Source organism: Sus scrofa, chromosome 15 (assembly GCF_000003025.6).
Source record: "Sus scrofa isolate TJ Tabasco breed Duroc chromosome 15, Sscrofa11.1, whole genome shotgun sequence".
NCBI lineage: Eukaryota > Metazoa > Chordata > Mammalia > Artiodactyla > Suidae > Sus > Sus scrofa.
Genome location: NC_010457.5, coordinates 68,507,477 through 68,528,148, shown reverse-complemented (window position 1 = coordinate 68,528,148; position 20,672 = coordinate 68,507,477). Strand labels below are relative to the sequence as shown.

General features: G+C 36.6%; 1 protein-coding gene across 1 annotated transcript in view; it reads right to left on the bottom strand.

Annotated features, from left to right (window-relative positions):
- Window positions 1-20,672, bottom strand: part of SLC4A10 (solute carrier family 4 member 10) — a 312,403-nt gene that overhangs the window by 126,861 nt on the left and 164,870 nt on the right. The window contains 1 exon segment of the mRNA XM_021075903.1: window positions 19,104-19,264. Within this exon segment, the coding sequence (XP_020931562.1) occupies window positions 19,104-19,264 (161 nt within the window).

Genomic DNA, 20,672 nt, shown 5'->3' with positions numbered 1-20,672 from the left:
CAATCTCATACCAATGTTGTTGCCCAGATGCAAGGCGGACCTAATTCACTGACTGGTATATTGAGGCCCTCAGTAAATATTTCCTTCAGTAAATATTCCCCAGTACAAGACTGTCTTTGCAATTTCCCCTAAGTAGGTTAAGTAGGTTCATGGTTTAAATTTTTTGGTTATTTTATTACATTCATCTATATTTTGTAATAGTACATCAAGCAGAGGCAAAGTTAGATTTATCAATAACAGAAATTCCAAATAAAACTATAACAATAAATTTCATTGGTTCACATAAGAGAAAGATCAGTTAGGCTGGATTTAATTCCATTTCTCTGTGATTCTGTCAAATTCCTCTTCCTTGAGGTGTGAGCTTTAACCTCCAACTATTTTCCTTATGGTCATAGGGTGGCTGCCAGCAGCAATAAGGAAATACATATCTTTGTTCATATCAGAGATTCTTTGTCTTTGCGACTTTCTCTTAAAATAAAAGTCCTTTTCCCCCTGCCCAGGAACAACTGTCCTAGTCCAACTAATATAGTCTTGCCTATGCTATGTAATCATAGACAAAGATGGAATCCCCAGTTGGCTTAGACTAATCAAGAACTGCCCTTCACTCTGGAGCCATTTCTCTAAACCAGAATGTTTTAGAGAGAGGGCCAGATAACAAATATTTTAGGCTTTGTGGACCACACAATCTCTGTCACAACTACTCACCTCCATTTTTGCTGCATGAAGGAAACCATGGACAACATGTACACAAACTGCCAAAACTGTGTTTCAAAAAAAACCTTTTTTATGGACACTGAAACTTGAATTTTATATAATTTTTGTGTTGCAAAATATTAATCTTCTTTTTATTAGTTTTTAATCATGTAAAATGTAATAACCATTCTTAGCTCACATGCCTACAAAAATCAGGCAGTGGGCCATATTTGCACATAGAGCATAATTTTCCAACATTTGCTCTGTCACTTGGCTTTTTACAATGAAAAGAGGTAGAGTGCACATCTGGGAGTCAGCCATAATGTCCACTATAACTACCTCCAAAGTCTCTTCCAATTCTGAAAGTGTATGACAGCATAGAATACTTAAATTTGTATCTGTTTTTAGAGATCCGTAGTTTTAATACCCACAGATTAATGTGAAATATAGGAAATGATCCATTGTCAACATACATGACTTTACAATAAACCCTGCTGAGATAGAAAATGTATATAATATACACATTATAACTTCATAATAGGAGTTGTAAAATAGGTTATTAAGATTCCAAAAGGATATCATCATACAGTAGCTTCATCTGTAACCCATGATATATATACCCAGCTCAATATTCTAATCAGAATCAAAATTAATCATATAATAAAACATGCACATGGTTACAGTTTTTCATTCTTACCAAAGCACAGTCTTTCCAGGCTTGAGCACCAGGAAAAATGACAAGTCACTAGCTTTGAATTTTTTCAGAGATGAGATTTTTACTTATAACAATTTCACAGGAGAAAGTAAACAGAAAAAATAAAATACTCATCTGCTCATTAGTCACACAGAAATACACAGTAAACTCTTCTGAGGTATAACTGCATCAAGTAATATCTTAATGAACTAGAAAAGTTTATCATCTTCCTTAAGAATATAACTTATACTAAGGTGAAATTTAAGTACCAAGGGGAGTATGATTCACTAATCACATTGTTCTCTTTACCACTATAATATATATTAGCATTCACCTTGAAAAGTTGTAACAGATAATGGACCATAATGACTTTTGGTCCAGAGTCAAGACCGATGACCTCAGCAGGCTATGATGCCTAAATAACACAGTCTAGCCTGTCAAAGCACCATGCCAGGATCCGAATGATGAGAGAAGAAGCAAGAAGAGAAAGGACAAATAGGTCATGGTCTTCTAGTACTAAACAGGCTCCAGAAAAGCTAGTTGCATCTGTGTAAAAAGGCCTCAGAAAATGATTAGGCAATTATTTTATCATCATCAATCCATTTGACTATTGAATGAAAGCCTCTAGAGATGATGAAATTTTTATTGATTTTTATATAAAACTCTTTCTCTTTAAAGATTATTATATAATTGTTGCCTTAAAAACCCATTGTCTTAACTTTAAAAAATCCTGAGGGAGAAGTAGAGAATAGGAGTGGTCTAAATTTTACAGTTTTGTGGACAGTACTAACAGGAGTGTGTGTAATAAAAATGTAAACTACCATAAAAATTACTTACTTTCCAGACCAAGGATGGTAATAGTACAGGTATATTAAAAATAGATGGCTACTCTCATAGTCCCAAATATGCAGACTACACTCAGTAGAGAAAACTACAGAATTTTCCTTCAATGAAAGATTTTAAACAGAAAAAGCTGTTTTAATGAATTGAGAACTGTGATTGTTAATCTGTTCATGGTACTAACTTTGGTTTGGTTTTAATACCTTATTCTCCTTGACAGAATTAGGTTATAAAGCATACACTCTGCAGAGATAATATTTCCATTAACCTTTACAGTGCTGAATTTAAAAGAGATTAACATAGACCAGAGAAGTATCTATAATTATATGACAATAACTGAGAAGAATTTTTAACGTAATTAATCTCCATATCAGAATAAATTGTGTTAAGAAAATATATCTGGAGAATTTTGGATTTGAAAAGGTTAAGTATTATTTGGAGGAAGAAGTTTAACTATATTCTGAGTTCCTTAAGACATTGGGAAATAGACATTTTAAATTAATTTTATCCAAAAGAAAATCCTACTTTAATTAGACCAGAAATTCTTAACAGACCTGCCAGATACAAAGGGGATTTTCTCCTGCTAAGTCTACTGCTAAAATCTCTTTAAAGAATTATCTAGGAGTCTATTAAAAACATATCAGAACATTGATATGAAAATCCTTGACCATTCTAAAACAATATCTGCGTCATATTCCTCTACTGGGAAATGTCTAGGAAACATTAATGCTTCAGAGCTTGTGCATTTGCAAAATACTAGGGCTTAGAGCCCTTAAAGATAACCTATTATATCTAGCTTTTGCAAAATAGAAAACAGTGACTAATATATTAGTACTGCCTAACATATAGAAAAATATGATAAATAAGAGGTGAAAAAAAAGTTCCAAATCTTAAGGTTAATTACTATGTTCCCAAATTATTATAAAATAGAACAAAACAAAATTTATGATTATAGGTTAATTAAAAGAAAGTATTCCCATCTCCACAAGTTATGTCTGTGACATATCACTTTCTGTTCATCTGTTTATAAAATAGAGGAAATAGCCTCCTCTCTACTTCATAAGGTTTCTGTGTAATAAATATAATAATGGATGTGAAAACACTTTATAAAGTTAGAAGTTTTCAAAATGTCAAACATATTGACTACATAGTATTACAGCTAAATTGTCACAAAATAGAGACAGCAGTAAATAAACAATAAGAAAATAATTACAAGCTATAGGGAGAAAATGTTTTAATCAGATTTTATCGAGGGCAGAAATTAATATCTTTGAATTAAATAAGCCAAACTAAAATTTACTCAAAGAGAGGGAATCCCTTTTTATTAATGATTGAAAAGGAACCTAAGGTAATAACGATCAACACAAGTATTTGTGATATTTTTATCCACGTGGTGTTAGCTTAAACTACTGACCTTTACTGAATGGTATTTTACAGACTATTTACTTACTGTACTCTAAAAACGGGCATTGTAAGTTGATACTTTGGAGGCAGAAAGAAATAGAGTAACTAGAAGAGCATAAATAATACTAAAAAGCTATTTGGGGTATCCAGACCTCCATCAAACTACTTTCACTTGTAAGAATACATTTACAAAATGTAACTTGCACTAAAAAGCTAGATTTAACATAGCCAGCAATCTTTACATATTCTACAGAGTTGAGCTTGGAAAAGAAGGCAGGCTTAGGGAAAGGAACATAAATTTAGACAACAAAACCAAGCTGAGGTGGTGATAAAATAAATAGTTTTAGTCAAATTGTAACAGGAAAATATTTCCTGGAAGAAATAAATTCCTACAGAAAACATCAAAATCACATGTTTTTAGAAATTTGAATCCTGGTAAAACTATGAAGGGTATTTTCTGAGGCTAATTTTGCCAGGTTGAAGAATTTTACAGCTTCATTACATACAGCCAATCCAAAACTCATTTTCAAAGGTAATCCCATCACTAACGTAAGTAGCAGAAATAAACTATTTTAGACAAGACCTTTAACCTTCTATGTCTCAGTTTCTTTATTTATGAAGGATAGCAATAATAATATTAAGCTCCAAGTTTGTTTGTGTATCAAAAAGATAGTGTAGAATTACTAAAAAGAACTTCCTAAACTGCAAAGTACTATGAAAAGTCCAATCATTTGATTCTTAAGTAAACAAAAAAAATTGTATTAAGTATCAGCATGACTGTACAATGTAAAGCTAGGAAACTGAGTTGGGTGTTTATTATACCAGCATTCTTAAGAAGACTGCAAATTTCCACATTAACCATTTTCTTTGTCTGGATTTAGTGTGACCTGTTACTATATCCTGTGTTCTTCTGAAAAATATACAATGTTTAATTTTACGCAGTCTTTTAAGTTCTAGTTCTATATTTTAAACTGTAACCTCTTTGTGGTATTGTATGAAACTTAGGAGAGGAAAGCTTATTTTTCCTGTTTTCCTTTGGTGTTTTTTTGTTTGTTTGTTTGTGCTTAATATTGTGAACCAAAATAGCTCTCCGTGCCTACTTTTTTTTTCCACACATATTGCAATGTTATGTGTCTCTATGGCACCAACCACCAAATAAATAAAGTAATCAAATGTCCTTTAAAATTTAGACAAAATCCATTTCAAGCCATCTCTCTTCAGGCAGCAGTTGTAGTGTAATAGAAAGAAGCTTAATTAAAGTCAGAAGCCCTTAAATGGAACTTGAATCATGAAAGTTTCAGAATTTCTATTTTCTTACTGAAATATAGGAATGACTCATTTTATTAAGCTATATTGAAGATTAAATAAGATACACTATTTTTCTAATACATTTTCTTGCTTATGTGATCACAGTGTTTTGGTTTTTTCCCCATCTCTACAATACAATTAACACATTTAAGTCTCTGAAGTCTTTCTACTCCACAAATAAATCTCAAATGAAACTGTTTTTTTTTTCCAAACTAGGAATTTTTTTAAAGCTGCCCAAGTCCTAGCTTTGTTTTTATTTTTTAAAAACCCCATTAACTATTTCATTCATGCTCTTTCAAATCTTATTTTTGTGGTTTTTGTATTATCTTATTTTCAGTAAAATGTGTTTGTCTTCCAGATCAAAAGATACAGGAGTTCTTTGCCTTTATTTCCAGAGCTGTAACAAGCTTCCTAAATACAACTTCTTGTGTGATACAGCCGTAACAGGCTTCTAGTACAAATCACTCATCCCTGAGGCTAGCCACAGTGTTCAATTACAAGCTAATCTCAGCTGCAACACTTGGCTTCCACTGGAACTCAACACTTTAATAGAGTTTAAAATAAATGGCCACATCTTTCCATTCTATTCTAAGGTAACATTTTTTCCTACTGACTGAAATTTTTTCATTTAGTTATTTCATATATTTGAATATTGAAAAAAAATTGAAGCTTTATGGGCTTCAATTTTCTAATGGTGACAGTCTAATTACATATGATAGTGTAAAACAATATGTACTAAATGGGAGTCAAGAGATATATGGTCTTGAGATGGGATTAAGATAAGAGAATAGAAGGACTGGAGCCCACCTTCTCTCATAAAAGCAACAAAGTTACAACCAAATGCTGAACAACCTTCAACCAAACAGACTGGAAACTTTCAAAAAAAATATTCTACTCCAGAAGACAAAGAGGAGGCCACATCAAGATGGTAGAAGAGTAATTACATGATATAAGCAACACCACATTTGCCAGGTGGGCAGTCCACAGACTGGAAAGTAACTGTATCACAGTGACTCACCTATAGGAGAGAGTTCTGAGCCCCACATCAGGTGCCCACACCTGGGGATCTGGCATTGAGAGAAAGAGCCCCCAGAGCATCTGGCATTGAAGGCCAGTGGGGCTTGCGTGCAGAAGCTCCATGGGACTGGGGAAAACAGAGATCCCATTCTTGAAAGGTGCACACAGGCTTTCATGTGCACTGGGTCCCAGGGCAAAGCAAAGGCTCCACAAGAATCTGGGTCAAACCTGACTGCAGTTCTTGGAAGATCTCCTGGGAAAACAGAGGGTGACTGTGGCTTGTTATGGGTGGGGGGAGGACATTGGAGGCAAAGGTCTCAGGAATATTTATCAGCATGTGTTACTAGAGGTGGCGATTTGGGGAAAATCTGGCCCCACCCATCAGCACTGAGAAGTCCCAAGCCAAACAATAATCCAGATGGGATCAGAGCCCCACATATCAGTAAATAGGCTGCCTAAACCCCCCCAGGCACACATGCACTTCTAATGTCACCCACAGACAAGCCCCGCTGACCAGAGGAATAATAATCAGCCCCACCTACCAGCAGGCAGGCACCAGCACCTCCCATCAGGAAGCCTAAGGCAAGCCCCAATACCAACTTCAGCCACAAGGGGGTGGGGCAGATATCAGAAGTAAGGGAGGCTACAACTCTATTGTCTGCAAAAAGAAGACCACACCAAAAACCTATGAAAATGAAAAGGTGGAGAACTATAACTCAGATAAGGGAGCAAGGAAAAAACCTGAAAAACAAATAAGTGAGCAGAGTTATCAGCCTCCAGGAAAAAGACTTTAGACTTAAGATAGTGAAGATGATTCAAGCCATGGAAATAAATTAGAGGCAAAGATTGATAATTTGCAGCTAACATTGAGCAAAGAAATACAAGATTTAAATTTTAAGCAAGGAGCAAGGCAAAATACAATAACTGAAATAAAAAATTCAAAAAGGAAAGAAGTAATGGCATTTGCAGCAACATGGATGGACCTAGAAATTATCATGTTAAGTGAGGTCAGTCAGACAATGAGATACCAACATTGAATGCTATCACTTACATGTGGAATCTGAAAAAAGGACACAATGAACTTCTTTGCAGAACAGATACTCACTCACAGACTTTGAAAAACTCATGGTTTCCAAATGAGACAGGTTGGGGTAGGGGGATGCACAGAGGGTTTGGGATGGAAATGCTGTAAAATTTGGTTGTGATGATTGTTGTACACCTATAATTGTAATAAAGTTCATTAAGTAATTTAAAAAAATTCATTAGAAGCAACCAAAAGCAGAATACAGGAAGCAGAAGAATGAGTAAGCGAGGTGGAGGACAGACTAGTGGAAATCACTGGTGCAGAACAGAAAAGAGAAAAAAGATTGAAAAGAAATGAAGATAGTCTAAGAGAACTCTGGGACAACGTTAGATGCACCAACATCCGTATGATAAGGGTGCCAGAAGGAGAAGAGAGAGAGAAAGGGACAGAAAAAATATTAGAAGAGATAATAGCCAAAAACTTCTCCCTAACGTGGGAAAGAAACCACTTACTCAAATCCAGGAAGCACGAGTACCATATAAAATGAATACAAGGAGGAACACCCCAAGACACAGTAATCAAATTGACCAAAATTAAAGACAAAGAAAATATACTGAAAGCAGTTATGGAAAAGAAACAAATAACACACAGTAAGATTATCAGCAGATTTTTCAGCAGAAACTCTGCAGGCCAGAAGGGGGAGTGGCACAATATACTTGAGGTGATGAAAGGAAAAAAACCTCCAACCAAGATTACTCTACCCAGCAAGGATTTCATTCAGATTTGAAGAAGAAATCAAAAGCTTTACAGACAAGCAAAAGCTAAGAGAATTTACCAACACCAAACCAGCTTTACAACAAATACTAAAGGAACTTCTCTAGGCAGAAAAGAAAAGGCCACAACTAGAAACAAAAATACTACAAATGACAAGGACCACCAGTAAAGGCATATATACAGTAAAATCAGGAAAACATCCACATACAAATATACTACCAAAATTAGAAATTGTGAGAAGAGGAGGGTACAAATGCAGGACACTGGAGATGCAGATGCAATTAAGAGACCAACAACTTAAAACAATATATAGAGAGAGACTCCTATATCAAAACTTCAGGGCAACTGCAAGCCAAAAATCTATAGTAGATACATGCACAAGTAAGAAAAATCAAAAATTCAATTAAGAGACCAACAACTTAAAACAATCTTGTGTTTATATACATGAGTATATATACATATGTGTGTGTGTCACACACACACACACACACACACACACATATATATATATATACTCCTATATTGAAACTTCAGGGTAACTGCAAGCCAAAAATCTACAGTAGGTACACACACAAGTAAGAAAAATCAACTAAAATACAGCACTAAAGACAGTCATCGGAGTTCCCGTCATGGCACAGTGGTTAACGAATCCGACTAGGAACCATGAGGTTGCGGGTTTGATCCCTGCCCTTGCTCAGTGGGTTAACAATCCAGCATTGCCGTGAGCTGTGGTGTAGGTTGCAGACACGGCTCGGATCCTGTGTTGCTGTGTCTCTGGCATAGGCTGGCAGCTACAGCTACAATTAGACCCCTAGCCTGGGAACCTCCATATGCTGTGGGAGCGGCCCAAGAAATGGCAAAACGACAAAAAAAAAAAAAAAAAAAAAAAAAAGACAGTCATCAAACCACAAGAGGAGACAACAAAAGAAGAAGGGAAGAAAAAAGAGCATCAAAAAACAAATACAAAACAGTTAATAAAATGGCAATAAGAATATACATATCAGGAATACAATCATAGTAGGAGAGTTTAATACCCCACTCACACCAATGGACAGATCCTCTAGACAGAAAACCAATAAAGCAACAGAGATCCTAAAGGAAACAATAGAAAAGTTAGACTTAATTGATATCTTCAGGACACTACAACCAAAAAAATCAGAATACACATTCTTCTCAAATGCACATGGAATATTCTCAAGAATTGGCCACATATTGGGACACAAAGCTAACCTCAACAAATTTAGGAGCATAGAAATTACTGCAAGTATCTTTTCTGACCACAACACCATGAAATTAGAAATCAACCATGTGAAAAGAAATGAGAAAAAAACCTACTACATGGAGACTAAACAACATGCTACTAAAAAACCCATGGGTCAATGAGGAAATCAAGAAGGAAATTAAAAAATATCTTGAAACAAACTATAATGAAGACACAACCTCTCAAAATCTATGGGGTGCTGCAAAAGCAGTGCTCAGAGGGAAATTTATAGCCATACAGGCCTTTCTCAAAAAAGAAGAAAGACCCCAAATTGACAACTTAACCCTCCACCTAAACGAATTAGAAAAAGAAGAACAAAAAAGACCTAAAGTCAGCAGAAGGAAGGAAATTATAAAGATCAAAGAGGAAATCAATAAAATAGAGATTCAAAAAACAATAGAGAAAATTATAAAACTAAGAGCTGCTATTTTGAAAGGGTAAACAAAATTGACAAACCCCTGGCCAGACTCACTAAAAAGAGGAGAGAAAGAATTCAAATAAACAAAATTATAAATGAAAAAGGAGAAATCACAATGGATACTGCAGAAATACAAAAAACCATACAAGAATACTATGAACAACTATATGCCAACAAATTTGACAATCTGGAAGAAATGGACAATTTTCTAGAATCTTACAGCCTACAGAAACTGAATCAAGAAGAAACAGACCAACTGAACAGACCAATGAAATGAAATTGAAGAAGTCATAAAAACACTCCCTACAAATAAAAGTCCAGGACTAGATGGCTTCACAGGTGAATTCTATCAAACATATAAAGAGGAACTGGTGCCCATCCTCCTGAAACTCTTTCAAAAGGTTGAAGAAGAAGGAATACTCCAAAAGACATTCTATGATGCCACCATCACCCTCATTCCAAAACCAGACAGAAATACCACCAAAAAAGAAAACTATCTCCCAATATCTTTGACGAATATAGATGCAAAAATTCTCATCAAAATCTTAGCCAATGGAATCCAACAACATATCAAAAAATATATATACCATGACCAGGTAGGGTTCATTGCAGGTTCACAAGGATGGTTCATCATATGCAAATCAATCAACGTCATACAACACATTAACAAAAGAAAAGTCAAAAACCAGATGATCATCTCAATAGACGCAGAAAAAGCATTTGACAAAGTCCAACATCCATTCATGATCAAGACCCTTGCCAAAGTGGGTATAGAGGGAACATTCCTGAACATAATCAAAGCCATTTATGATAAACCCACAGCAAATATAATCCTCAATGGGGAAAAACTGAAAGCCTTCTCACTCAAATCTGGAATAAGACAGGGATGACCACTCTCACCACTGCTCTTCAACATAGTTTTGGAAGTCCTAGACACAGCAATTAGACAAACAAAAGAAATAAAAGGCATCCATATAGGAAGAGAAGAGATAAAACTGTCACTGTATGCAGATGACATGATACTATACATAGAAAACCCTAAGGACTCAACCCAAAAACTACTTGAACTGATTAATAAATCCAGCAAAATAGCAGGATTTAAGATTAATATTCAGAAGTCAGTTGCATTTCTGTACACCAGCAATGAAATATTAGAAAAGGAATACAAAAATATAATACCTTTTAAAATTGCACCTCACAAAATCAAATACCTCGGAATACACCTGACCAAGGCGGTAAAGGACTTGTATGCCAAGATCTATAAAACTTTAATCAAAGAAATCAAAGAAGAGGTAAAGAAATGGAAAGATATTCCATGTTCCTGGATTGGAAAAATCAATATTGTGAAAATGGCCATACTACCCAAAGCAATCTACAGATTCAATGCAATCTCTATCAAATTACCCAGGACATGTTTCACAGAACTAGAACAAACAATCCAAACATTTATATGGAACAACAAAAGACCAAGAATTGCCAAAGCAATCCTGAGAAACAAAAACCAAGCAGGAAGCATAACTCTCCCAGACTTCAAGAAATACTACAAAGCCACAGTCATCAAAACAGTGTGGTACTGGTATCAAAACAGACAGACAGACCAATGGAACAGAATAGAGAACCCAGAAATAAACCCTGACACCTATGGTCAATTAATCTTTGACAAGGGAGGCAAGAACGTAAAAAGGGAAAAAGAAAGTCTATTCAGCAAGCATTGCTGGGAAACCTGGACAGCTGCAAGCAAAGCAATGAAACGAGAACACACCCTCACACCATGCACAAAAATAAACTCAAAATGGCTGAAAGACTTAAATATATGACAGGACACCATCAAACTCCTAGAAGAAAGCATAGGCAAAACACTCTCTGACATCAACCTCATGAATATTTTCTCAGGTCAGTCTCCCAAAGCAATAGAAATTAGAGCAAAAATAAACCCATGGGACCTCATCAAACTGAAAAGCTTTTGCACAGCAAAGGAAACCAAAAAGAAAACAAAAAGACAACTTACAGAATGGGAGAAAATAGTTTCAAATGATGCAACTGACAAGGGCTTAATCTCTAGAATATATAAACAACTTATACAACTCAACAGCAAAAAAACCAATCAATCAATGGAAAAATGGGCAAAAGACCTGAATAGATTGTTCTCCAAGGAAGATATACAGATGGCCAGCAAACACATGAAAAAATCCTCAACATCGCTGATTATAAGAGAAATGCAAATCAAAACTACCATGAGATACCACCTCACACCAGTCAGAATGGCCATCATTAATAAATCCACAAATAACAAGTGCTGGAGGGTTGTGGAGAAAAGGGAACCCTCCTGCACTGTTGGTGGGAATGTAAACTGGTACAGCCACTATGGAGAACAGTTTGGAAATACCTTAGAAATCTATACATAGAACTTCCATATGACCCAGCAATCCCACTCTTGGGCATCTATCCGGACAAAACTCTACTTAAAAGAGACACATGCACCCGCATGTTCATTGCAGCACTATTCACAATAGCCAGGGCATGGAAACAACCCAAATGTCCATCGACAGATGATTGGATTCGGAAGAGGTGGTATATATACACAATGGAATACTACTCAGCCATAAAAAAGAATGACATAATGCCATGTGAGCAACATGGATAGAACTAGAGACTCTCATACTGAGTGAAATGAGTCAGAAAGACAAAGACAAATACCATATGACATCACTTATAACTGGAATCTAATATCCAGCACAAATGAACATCTCCTCAGAAAAGAAAATCATGGACTTGGAGAAAAGACTTGTGGCTGCCTGACAGGAAAGGGAGGAAGTGGGAGGGATCGGGAGCTGGTCAGGTACAAGACAGAATAGATTTACAAGGAGATCCTGCTGAGTAGCATTGAGAACTATGTCTAGATACTCATATTGCAACAGAACAAACGGTGGAGGAAAAATGTATACATCTAAGAATAACTTGATCCCCATGCTGTACAGTGGGAAAAAATAAAATTAAAAAAAAGAACATACATATCAATAATTACCTTAAATGTAAATGGACTAAATGCCCCAACCAAAAGACAGAGACTGGCTGAATGTATATAAAAACAAGACCCATATATATGCTGTCCTCAAGAGATCCAGTTCACTTCTAGGGACATATACAAATTGAAATGAGAGGATGAAAGAAAATATTCCATGCAAACAGTAATCAAAAGAAACTGGAGTAGCAATACTCATATCAGACCAAAAAAGGCCTTAAATAATATTATACGAAACAAAGAAGGACATTACATAAAGATCAAAGGATCAATCCAAGAAGAAGATGTAACAACTATAAATATATTTGCACCCAACATAGGATCACCTCAATATGTAAGGCAACTGCTAACAACCTTAAAAGGAGAAACTGACAATAACGCAATAATAGCAGGGGACTTTTAACACCCCACCTATAGCAATGGACAGATCAAGACAGAAAATCAACAAGGAAACACAGGCCCTAAATGAAGCATTAGACCAGATGGACTTAACAGATATTTATAGGACATTCCATCCAACACCCACAGAATACACATTCTTCTCAAGTGCACACAGAACATTCTCTAGTATTGATCACATTCTGGGCCACAAATCAAGCCTTAGTGACTTTACGAAAATTTAAATCATATCAAGCATCTTTTCCAACCACAACGCTATATGACTGGAAATCAACAACAAGAAAGAAAAACTGCAAAAAACACAAATACATGCAGACCAAACAACATGCTACTAAACTACCAATGGATCACTGAAGGAATCAAAGAGGAAATTGAAGAATACCTAGAAGCAAATGACAGCAGAGATAAAACACTTCAAGCCCTATGGGATGCACAAAAACACTTCTAAGAGGGAAATTTATAGCAATACAAGCCTACCTCAGGAAACAAGAAAAAGCTCAAATTAAAAACTGAACTTTATATCTAAAGCAGCTCAAGAGAGAAGAACAGATAAGACCTAAAGTTAGTAGATGGAAAGAAATCATAAAGATCAGAGCAGAAATCAATGAAATAGAAAAGAAGAAAACCACAGAAAAGATCAATGAAATGAAAAGGTGGTTCTTTGAAAAGATCAACAAAATCGATAAACCCTTAGCCAGACCTATCAAGAAAAAAAGAGAGAGGATTCAAATCAATAAGATTAAAAATGAAAAAGGAGGTTACAACAGATATTACAGAAATACAAAGGATCATAAGACACTACAACATGCAAGTATATGCCGATAAAACAGACAACCTAGAAGAAATGGACAAATACTTAGAAAAGTACAATCTTCAAAGACTAAACCAAAATGATATAGAAAAGATGAATGGACCAGTCACAAGTACTAAATTGAAACTATAATTAAGGAACTTCCAACAAACAAAAGTCCAGGTCCAGATAGCTTCACAAGTGAATTCTTTTTTTTTTTTTTTTTTTTTTTTTTTGTCTTTTTTGCCATTTCTTGGGCTGCTCTTGTGGCATATGGAGGTTCCCAGGCTAGGGGTCTAATTGGAGCTGTAGCTGCCGGCCTACACCAGAGCCACAGCAATGCGGGATCCGAGCTGTGTCTGCAACCTACACCACAGCTCATGGCTACACTGGGTCCTTCAAGGCCAGGGATTGAACCCACAACCTCGTGGTTCCTAGTCGGATTCATTAACCACTGAGCCACAACGGGAACTCCCACAGGTGAATTCTATCAAGCATTTAGACATGAGCTAACACCTATCCTTATGAAACTACTCCCTGAAATTGCAGACGATGGAACACTCCCAAATTCATTCCATGAGGCCACCGTCACCCTCATACCAAAACCAGAAAAAGATACCACAAAAAAAGAAAATTACAGGCCAATATCACCAATGAACATACATGCAAAAACCCTCAACAAAACACTTGCAAACCAAATCCAACAATACATTAAAAAGGATTGCAGGAAGATATACAGATGGCCAACAAACACATGAAAAAATGCTCAACATCGCTGATTATAAGAGAAATGCAAATCAAAACTACCATGAGATACCACCTCACACCAGTCAGAATGGCCATCATTAATAAATCCACAAATAACAAGTGCTGGAGGGGCTGTGGAGAAAAGGGAACCCTCCTGCACTGTTGGTGGGAATGTAAACTGGTACAGCCACTATGGAGAACAGTTTGGAGATACCTTAGAAATCTATACATAGAACTTCCATATGACCCTGCAATCCCACTCTTGGGCATCTATCCGGACAAAGCTCTACTTAAAAGAGACACATGCACCCGCATGTTCATTGCAGCACTATTCACAATAGCCAGGACATGGAAACAATCCAAATGTCCATCGACAGAGGATTGGATTCGGAAGATGTGGTATATATACACGATGGAATACTACTCAGCCATAAAAAAGGATGACATCATGCCATTTGCAGCAACATGGATGGAACTAGAGAATCTCATCCTGAGTGAAATGAGCCAGAAAGACAAAGACAAATACCATATGACATCACTTATAACTGGAATCTAATATCCAGCACAAATGAACATCTCCTCAGAAAAGAAAATCAATCATGGACTTGGAGAAGAGACTTGTGGTTGCCTGATGGGAGGGGGAGGGAGTGGGAGGGATCGGGAGCTTGGGCTTATCAGTCACAACGTAGAATAGATTTACAAGGAGATCCCGCTGAATAGCATTGAGAACTATGTCTAGATACTCATGTTGCAACAGAAGAAATGGTGGGGGAAAAACTGTAATTGTAATTTATACATGTAAGGATAACCTGACCCCCTTGCTGTACAATGGGAAAATAAAATTTAATTTAAAAAAAAAAAAAATAAAAAATAAAAAGGATTGCAGGAAGATATACAGATGGCCAACAAACACATGAAAAAATGCTCAACATCGCTGATTATAAGAGAAATGCAAATCAAAACTACCATGAGATACCACCTCACACCAGTCAGAATGGCCATCATTAATAAATCCACAAATAACAAGTGCTGGAGGGGCTGTGGAGAAAAGGGAACCCTCCTGCACTGTTGGTGGGAATGTAAACTGGTACAGCCACTATGGAGAACAGTTTGGAGATACCTTAGAAATCTATACATAGAACTTCCATATGACCCTGCAATCCCACTCTTGGGCATCTATCCGGACAAAGCTCTACTTAAAAGAGACACATGCACCCGCATGTTCATTGCAGCACTATTCACAATAGCCAGGACATGGAAACAATCCAAATGTCCATCGACAGAGGATTGGATTCGGAAGATGTGGTATATATACACGATGGAATACTACTCAGCCATAAAAAAGGATGACATCATGCCATTTGCAGCAACATGGATGGAACTAGAGAATCTCATACTGAGTGAAATGAGCCAGAAAGACAAAGACAAATACCATATGACATCACTTATAACTGGAATCTAATATCCAGCACAAATGAACATCTCCTCAGAAAAGAAAATCAATCATGGACTTGGAGAAGAGACTTGTGGTTGCCTGATGGGAGGGGGAGGGAGTGGGAGGGATCGGGAGCTTAGGCTTATCAGTCACAACGTAGAATAGATTTACAAGGAGATCCCGCTGAATAGCATTGAGAACTATGTCTAGATACTCATGTTGCAACAGAAGAAATGATGGGGGAAAAACTGTAATTGTAATGTATACATGTAAGGATAACTTGACCCCCTTGCTGTACAGTGGGAAAATAAAATTTAATAATAAAAAAAAATAATAATAAAAAAAAAAAAAAAAAAAGGATTGCACATCAATGATCAAGTAGGATTTACCCCAGGGAGGCAAGGCTTCTTCAACATCCAAAAATCAATCCGTGTGATACACCCCATTAACAAACTGAAGAGTAAAAACCATATGATGCTCTCAATAGATGCAGAAAAAGCCTTTGACAAAATCCAACACCCATTTCTGATAAAAACCCTTCAGAAAGTGGGCATAGAGGGAACCGACCTCAACATAATAAAGGCCATATATGACAAACCCACAGCTAACGTCATTCTCAATGGTGAAAAGCTGAAAGAATTCCCACTGAGATCAGGAACAAGACAAGGATGTCTGCTCTCGCCACTGCCATTCAACATAGTTTTGGAAGTCCTAGCCACGGCAATCAGAGAAGCAAAAGAAATAAAAGGAATCCAAATTGGAAAGGAAGAAGTAAAACAATCCCTATTTGCAGATGACATGATACTATACGAAGAGAATCCTAAAAACTCTACCAGAAAACTGTTAGAGTTCATCCATGAATTTGGCAAAGTCACGGGATACAAAATTAATACACAGAAATTGATGGTATTTCTATATACTAACAATGGAAGATCAGAAAGTGAAATTAGGGAAGCAATCCCACTTACCGTTGCATCCAAAAGAGTAAAATACCTAGGACTAAACCTACCTAAAGAGACAAAAGTCCTGCATCCTGAGAACTCTAAGACACTGACGAAAGAAATCAAAGATGGCACAAATCGATGGAAAGACATACCATGCTCTTGGATTAGAAGAGTCAATATTATCAAAATGACTATACTACCCAAGGCAGTCAACAGATTCAATGCAATCCCTATCAAATTACTAAGAACATTTTTCACAGAACTCAAACAAAATATCTTAAAGTTTGTTTGGGGAGTTCCCGTCGTGGCGCAGTGGTTAACGAATCCGACTAGGAACCATGAGGTTGCGGGTTCGGTCCCTGCCCTTGCTCAGTGGGTTAAAGATCCAGCGTTGCCGTGAGCTGTGGTGTAGGTTGCAGACGCAGCTTGGATCCCGCGTTGCTGTGGCTCTGGCGTAGGCCGGTGGCTACAGCTCCGATTCAACCCCTAGCCTGGGAACCTCCATATGCCGCGGAAGTGGCCCAAGAAATAGCAACAACAACAACAACAACAACAAAAAAAAAAGACAAAAAAAAAAGAAAAGTTTGTTTGGAAGCACAAAAGACCCAGAATAGCCAAAGCCATCCTGAGAAAGAAAAATGCATCTGGAAAAATCAGGCTCCCCGAATTAACACTATGCTACAAATCTACAGTCATCAAAATCATATGGTACCAGCACAAAGAAAGAAATATAGATGAGTGGAACAGGCTAGAAATGCCCAGAATTAAACCCACGCACCTACAGCCAACTCATCTATGACAAAGGAAGCAAGAATATACAATGGAGAAAAGACAGCCCCTTCAATGAGTGGTGCTGGGAAAACCAGACAGCCGCATGTAAAAGAATGAATTTTTTACATGTGGAATTAGAACACATGTAAAAAAATGTTCTAGGCATCAAAACACTTCCTAACACCGTACACAAAAATAAACTCAAAATGGATTAAAGACATAAATATAAACCAGATACTATAAAACTTTTAGAGGGAAACATAGGCCAAACACTCTCCGGCACAATCCACAACAATATCTTCTCAGATCCACCTCCTAGAGTAATGACAATAAAAACAAACAAATGGGACTTAATTAAACTTAAAAGTTTCTGCACAGCAAAGGAAACCCCAAACAAAATGAAAAGACAATCCACAGAATGGGAGAAAATATTTGCAAATGAAGCAATTGACAAGGGATTCATCTCCAAAATTTATAAACACCTCTTGTAGCTCCATACCAAAAAAATAAAAAATGCCATCAAACAAAAATAGTCAGAAGATCTAAACAGATGATTCTCCAAAGAAGACATACGGATGGCAAAAAAAAGCATGAAAAGATGTTCAACATCACTAATTATTAGAGAAATGCAAATCAAAATTACGATGAGGTACCACCTTACACTGGCCAGAATGGCCATTATCAAAAAAATCTACCAACAATAAATGCTGGAGAGGGTGTGGAGAAAAGGGAACCCTCTTACACTCTTGGTAGGAATGTAAATTGGTGCAACCTCTGTAGGAAACAGTATGGATGTACCTCAGAAAACTAAAACTAAAATTAACATTTGATCCAGCAGTCCTACTCCTGGTCATCTATCCAGAGAAAACCATGACTCAAAAAGACACATGTACTCCAATGTTCACTGAAGCACTATATACACTAGCTAAGACATTGATACAACCTAAATGTCCAGTGACAGAGGAGTATATCAAGAAGATGTGGTACATATACACAATGGAATATTACTCAGCCATCAAAAGGAAAGAAATAATGGCATTTGCAGCAACATGGATGGACCTAGAAATTACCATGCTAAGTAAAGTCAATCAGACAGCAAGACACCAACATCAAATGCTATCACTTACATGTTGGAATCGAAAACAAGGATACAACGAACTCCTTCACAGAACAGATATTGACTCACCAACGTTGAAAAACTCATGATTTCCAAGGGAGACAGGTTGGGGGATGCAGGAATGGGGTGGGGGTTTGAGATAGAAATGTTATAAAATTGGGTTGTGATGCTCGTAGTACAATCATAAATGTAATACAATTCATTGAGTAATTTTAAAAAAAGATATACGGTCTTATTCTAGACTTGCCACTGGCAAGTTAGACCATATTTCTGAGATTCAACTTCTTTTATATAAAATGAGGTGATAAAACAAAGTTATTGTTAAGGTTTCATACACTGATGACTGATCAAAAAGTCACACATGGATAGAATTTAAGAAAAAGGGAATAATAAAATCAGCTATCCCCATAAGAGTGAAATAGACTAGGGCGAAAAGAAGATATACCTGCAATTTCTTCCAAAGTGTTGGCATGCATGTCCAGCAGCACAGTTCCATTCAGAATACAACTTCTCAATTCAAACAAGCTGTGCAATGAAAGAGTTGCCACATAAGGTTTACTCCACCTTTCCCCTCCATCTTCCACATCTTCTTCAAACTTCAACCACCTACACAAATAAACCTTGTTATCAGCATATTGAATATTATATTATAGATGAATGACCCTTTATCCCAATAATAAGAAGTAGAAATATAGTCACACTGCTTCTTGATTTCAAGGGTTTTAGAGGTAAGTAAAAGCCACCAAAATCATCAGGTTTATTTCATTTTAATTCTATTTAACAAACATACTTTTTGTCATTGAAAGATGTATTGAAAACAAAGAAGAACTCATAAGTTATTTTTACTAATTTTTCTAGCGCTGAAAAATACACTAACATAAGTGTTTAATCAGTGGTCACAGTGAATATATTGTAGAACTAATAGCGAGTATACCTCATGGAAAGGTAGTGGTGATTGAAAAAGATGCAAAAGAAAATGAAAGATAGAGTTCCCATCGTGGCTCAGTGGTTAACAAACCCAACTAGTGTCCATGAGGATGCAGGTTCGATCCCTGGCCCTGATCAGTGGGTTAAGGATCTGGTGTTCCCATGAGCTGTGGTGCAGGTCACAGACACAGCTCAGATCCCGAGTTGCTGTGGCTGTTGTGTAGGCAGCTACAGCTCTGATTCGACCCTAGCCTGGGAATCTCCATGTGTAGTGGGTGTGGCCCTAAAAAGACAAAAGACAAAAAAAAAAAAAAAAAAAAAAAAAAAGGAAAATGAAAGATTATTCATTTTGCTTCAGTGAGAGGTCCTAAACCAATATTTGAATCTCTTGAAAAATGTGCTCCTTGATTTTTAGTGAATTTAGTATAATCTGGGGAATATGCCATAGGAAAAATACTTATTAGGGGTGTTTGAAACCTAGTGATTGCAGTCATTTCCTAAGGACTAAATCCATGAGAACTGATCTCAGCCCTCATTCCCTGGGTATTCCTGCCAGAGATAGAGAATAGGAGAAGAACCTTGATATCATGATGCCAAATGGGAGACCACTGCTTTCTTGGAGTGAAATGAGTAGTAATATCTGAGATTGTTTCTAAGTAAGATAAATGGAAAGAATAAAGAGAAACCAATGATTTTACTGCTCTGGCACTATCGCTAAATCTCTTATTCTTTTAGGGACTTGCTTTCTAATCCCAGTACATGACCAACTTAATTCCTTCATTTTTAATAAACCCTAGCTTAAATGCCTTTCCTCCCTTCCTTCCCCACCATTTTCCTCATTTTTTTCTTTCCTTGTCACTTTTGCCCTAAATTCTTCTCTCCATACAGTATCACCCAAATTCTCTATAAATGTATAATCAAATGATCCAACTCCGACAGAGGACAAGCATGTTACAGTAACTAGTTAAGGAACCAGTGGATCAGCCAGCTTAAAAAAAAACTAACTGAAAGGGCTAATCGGAATGATTAATGTGTGGGGTCTCAAGAAAGATAAAGCCGTGGCTCTCTCCTCAATATTCAGGGAGCG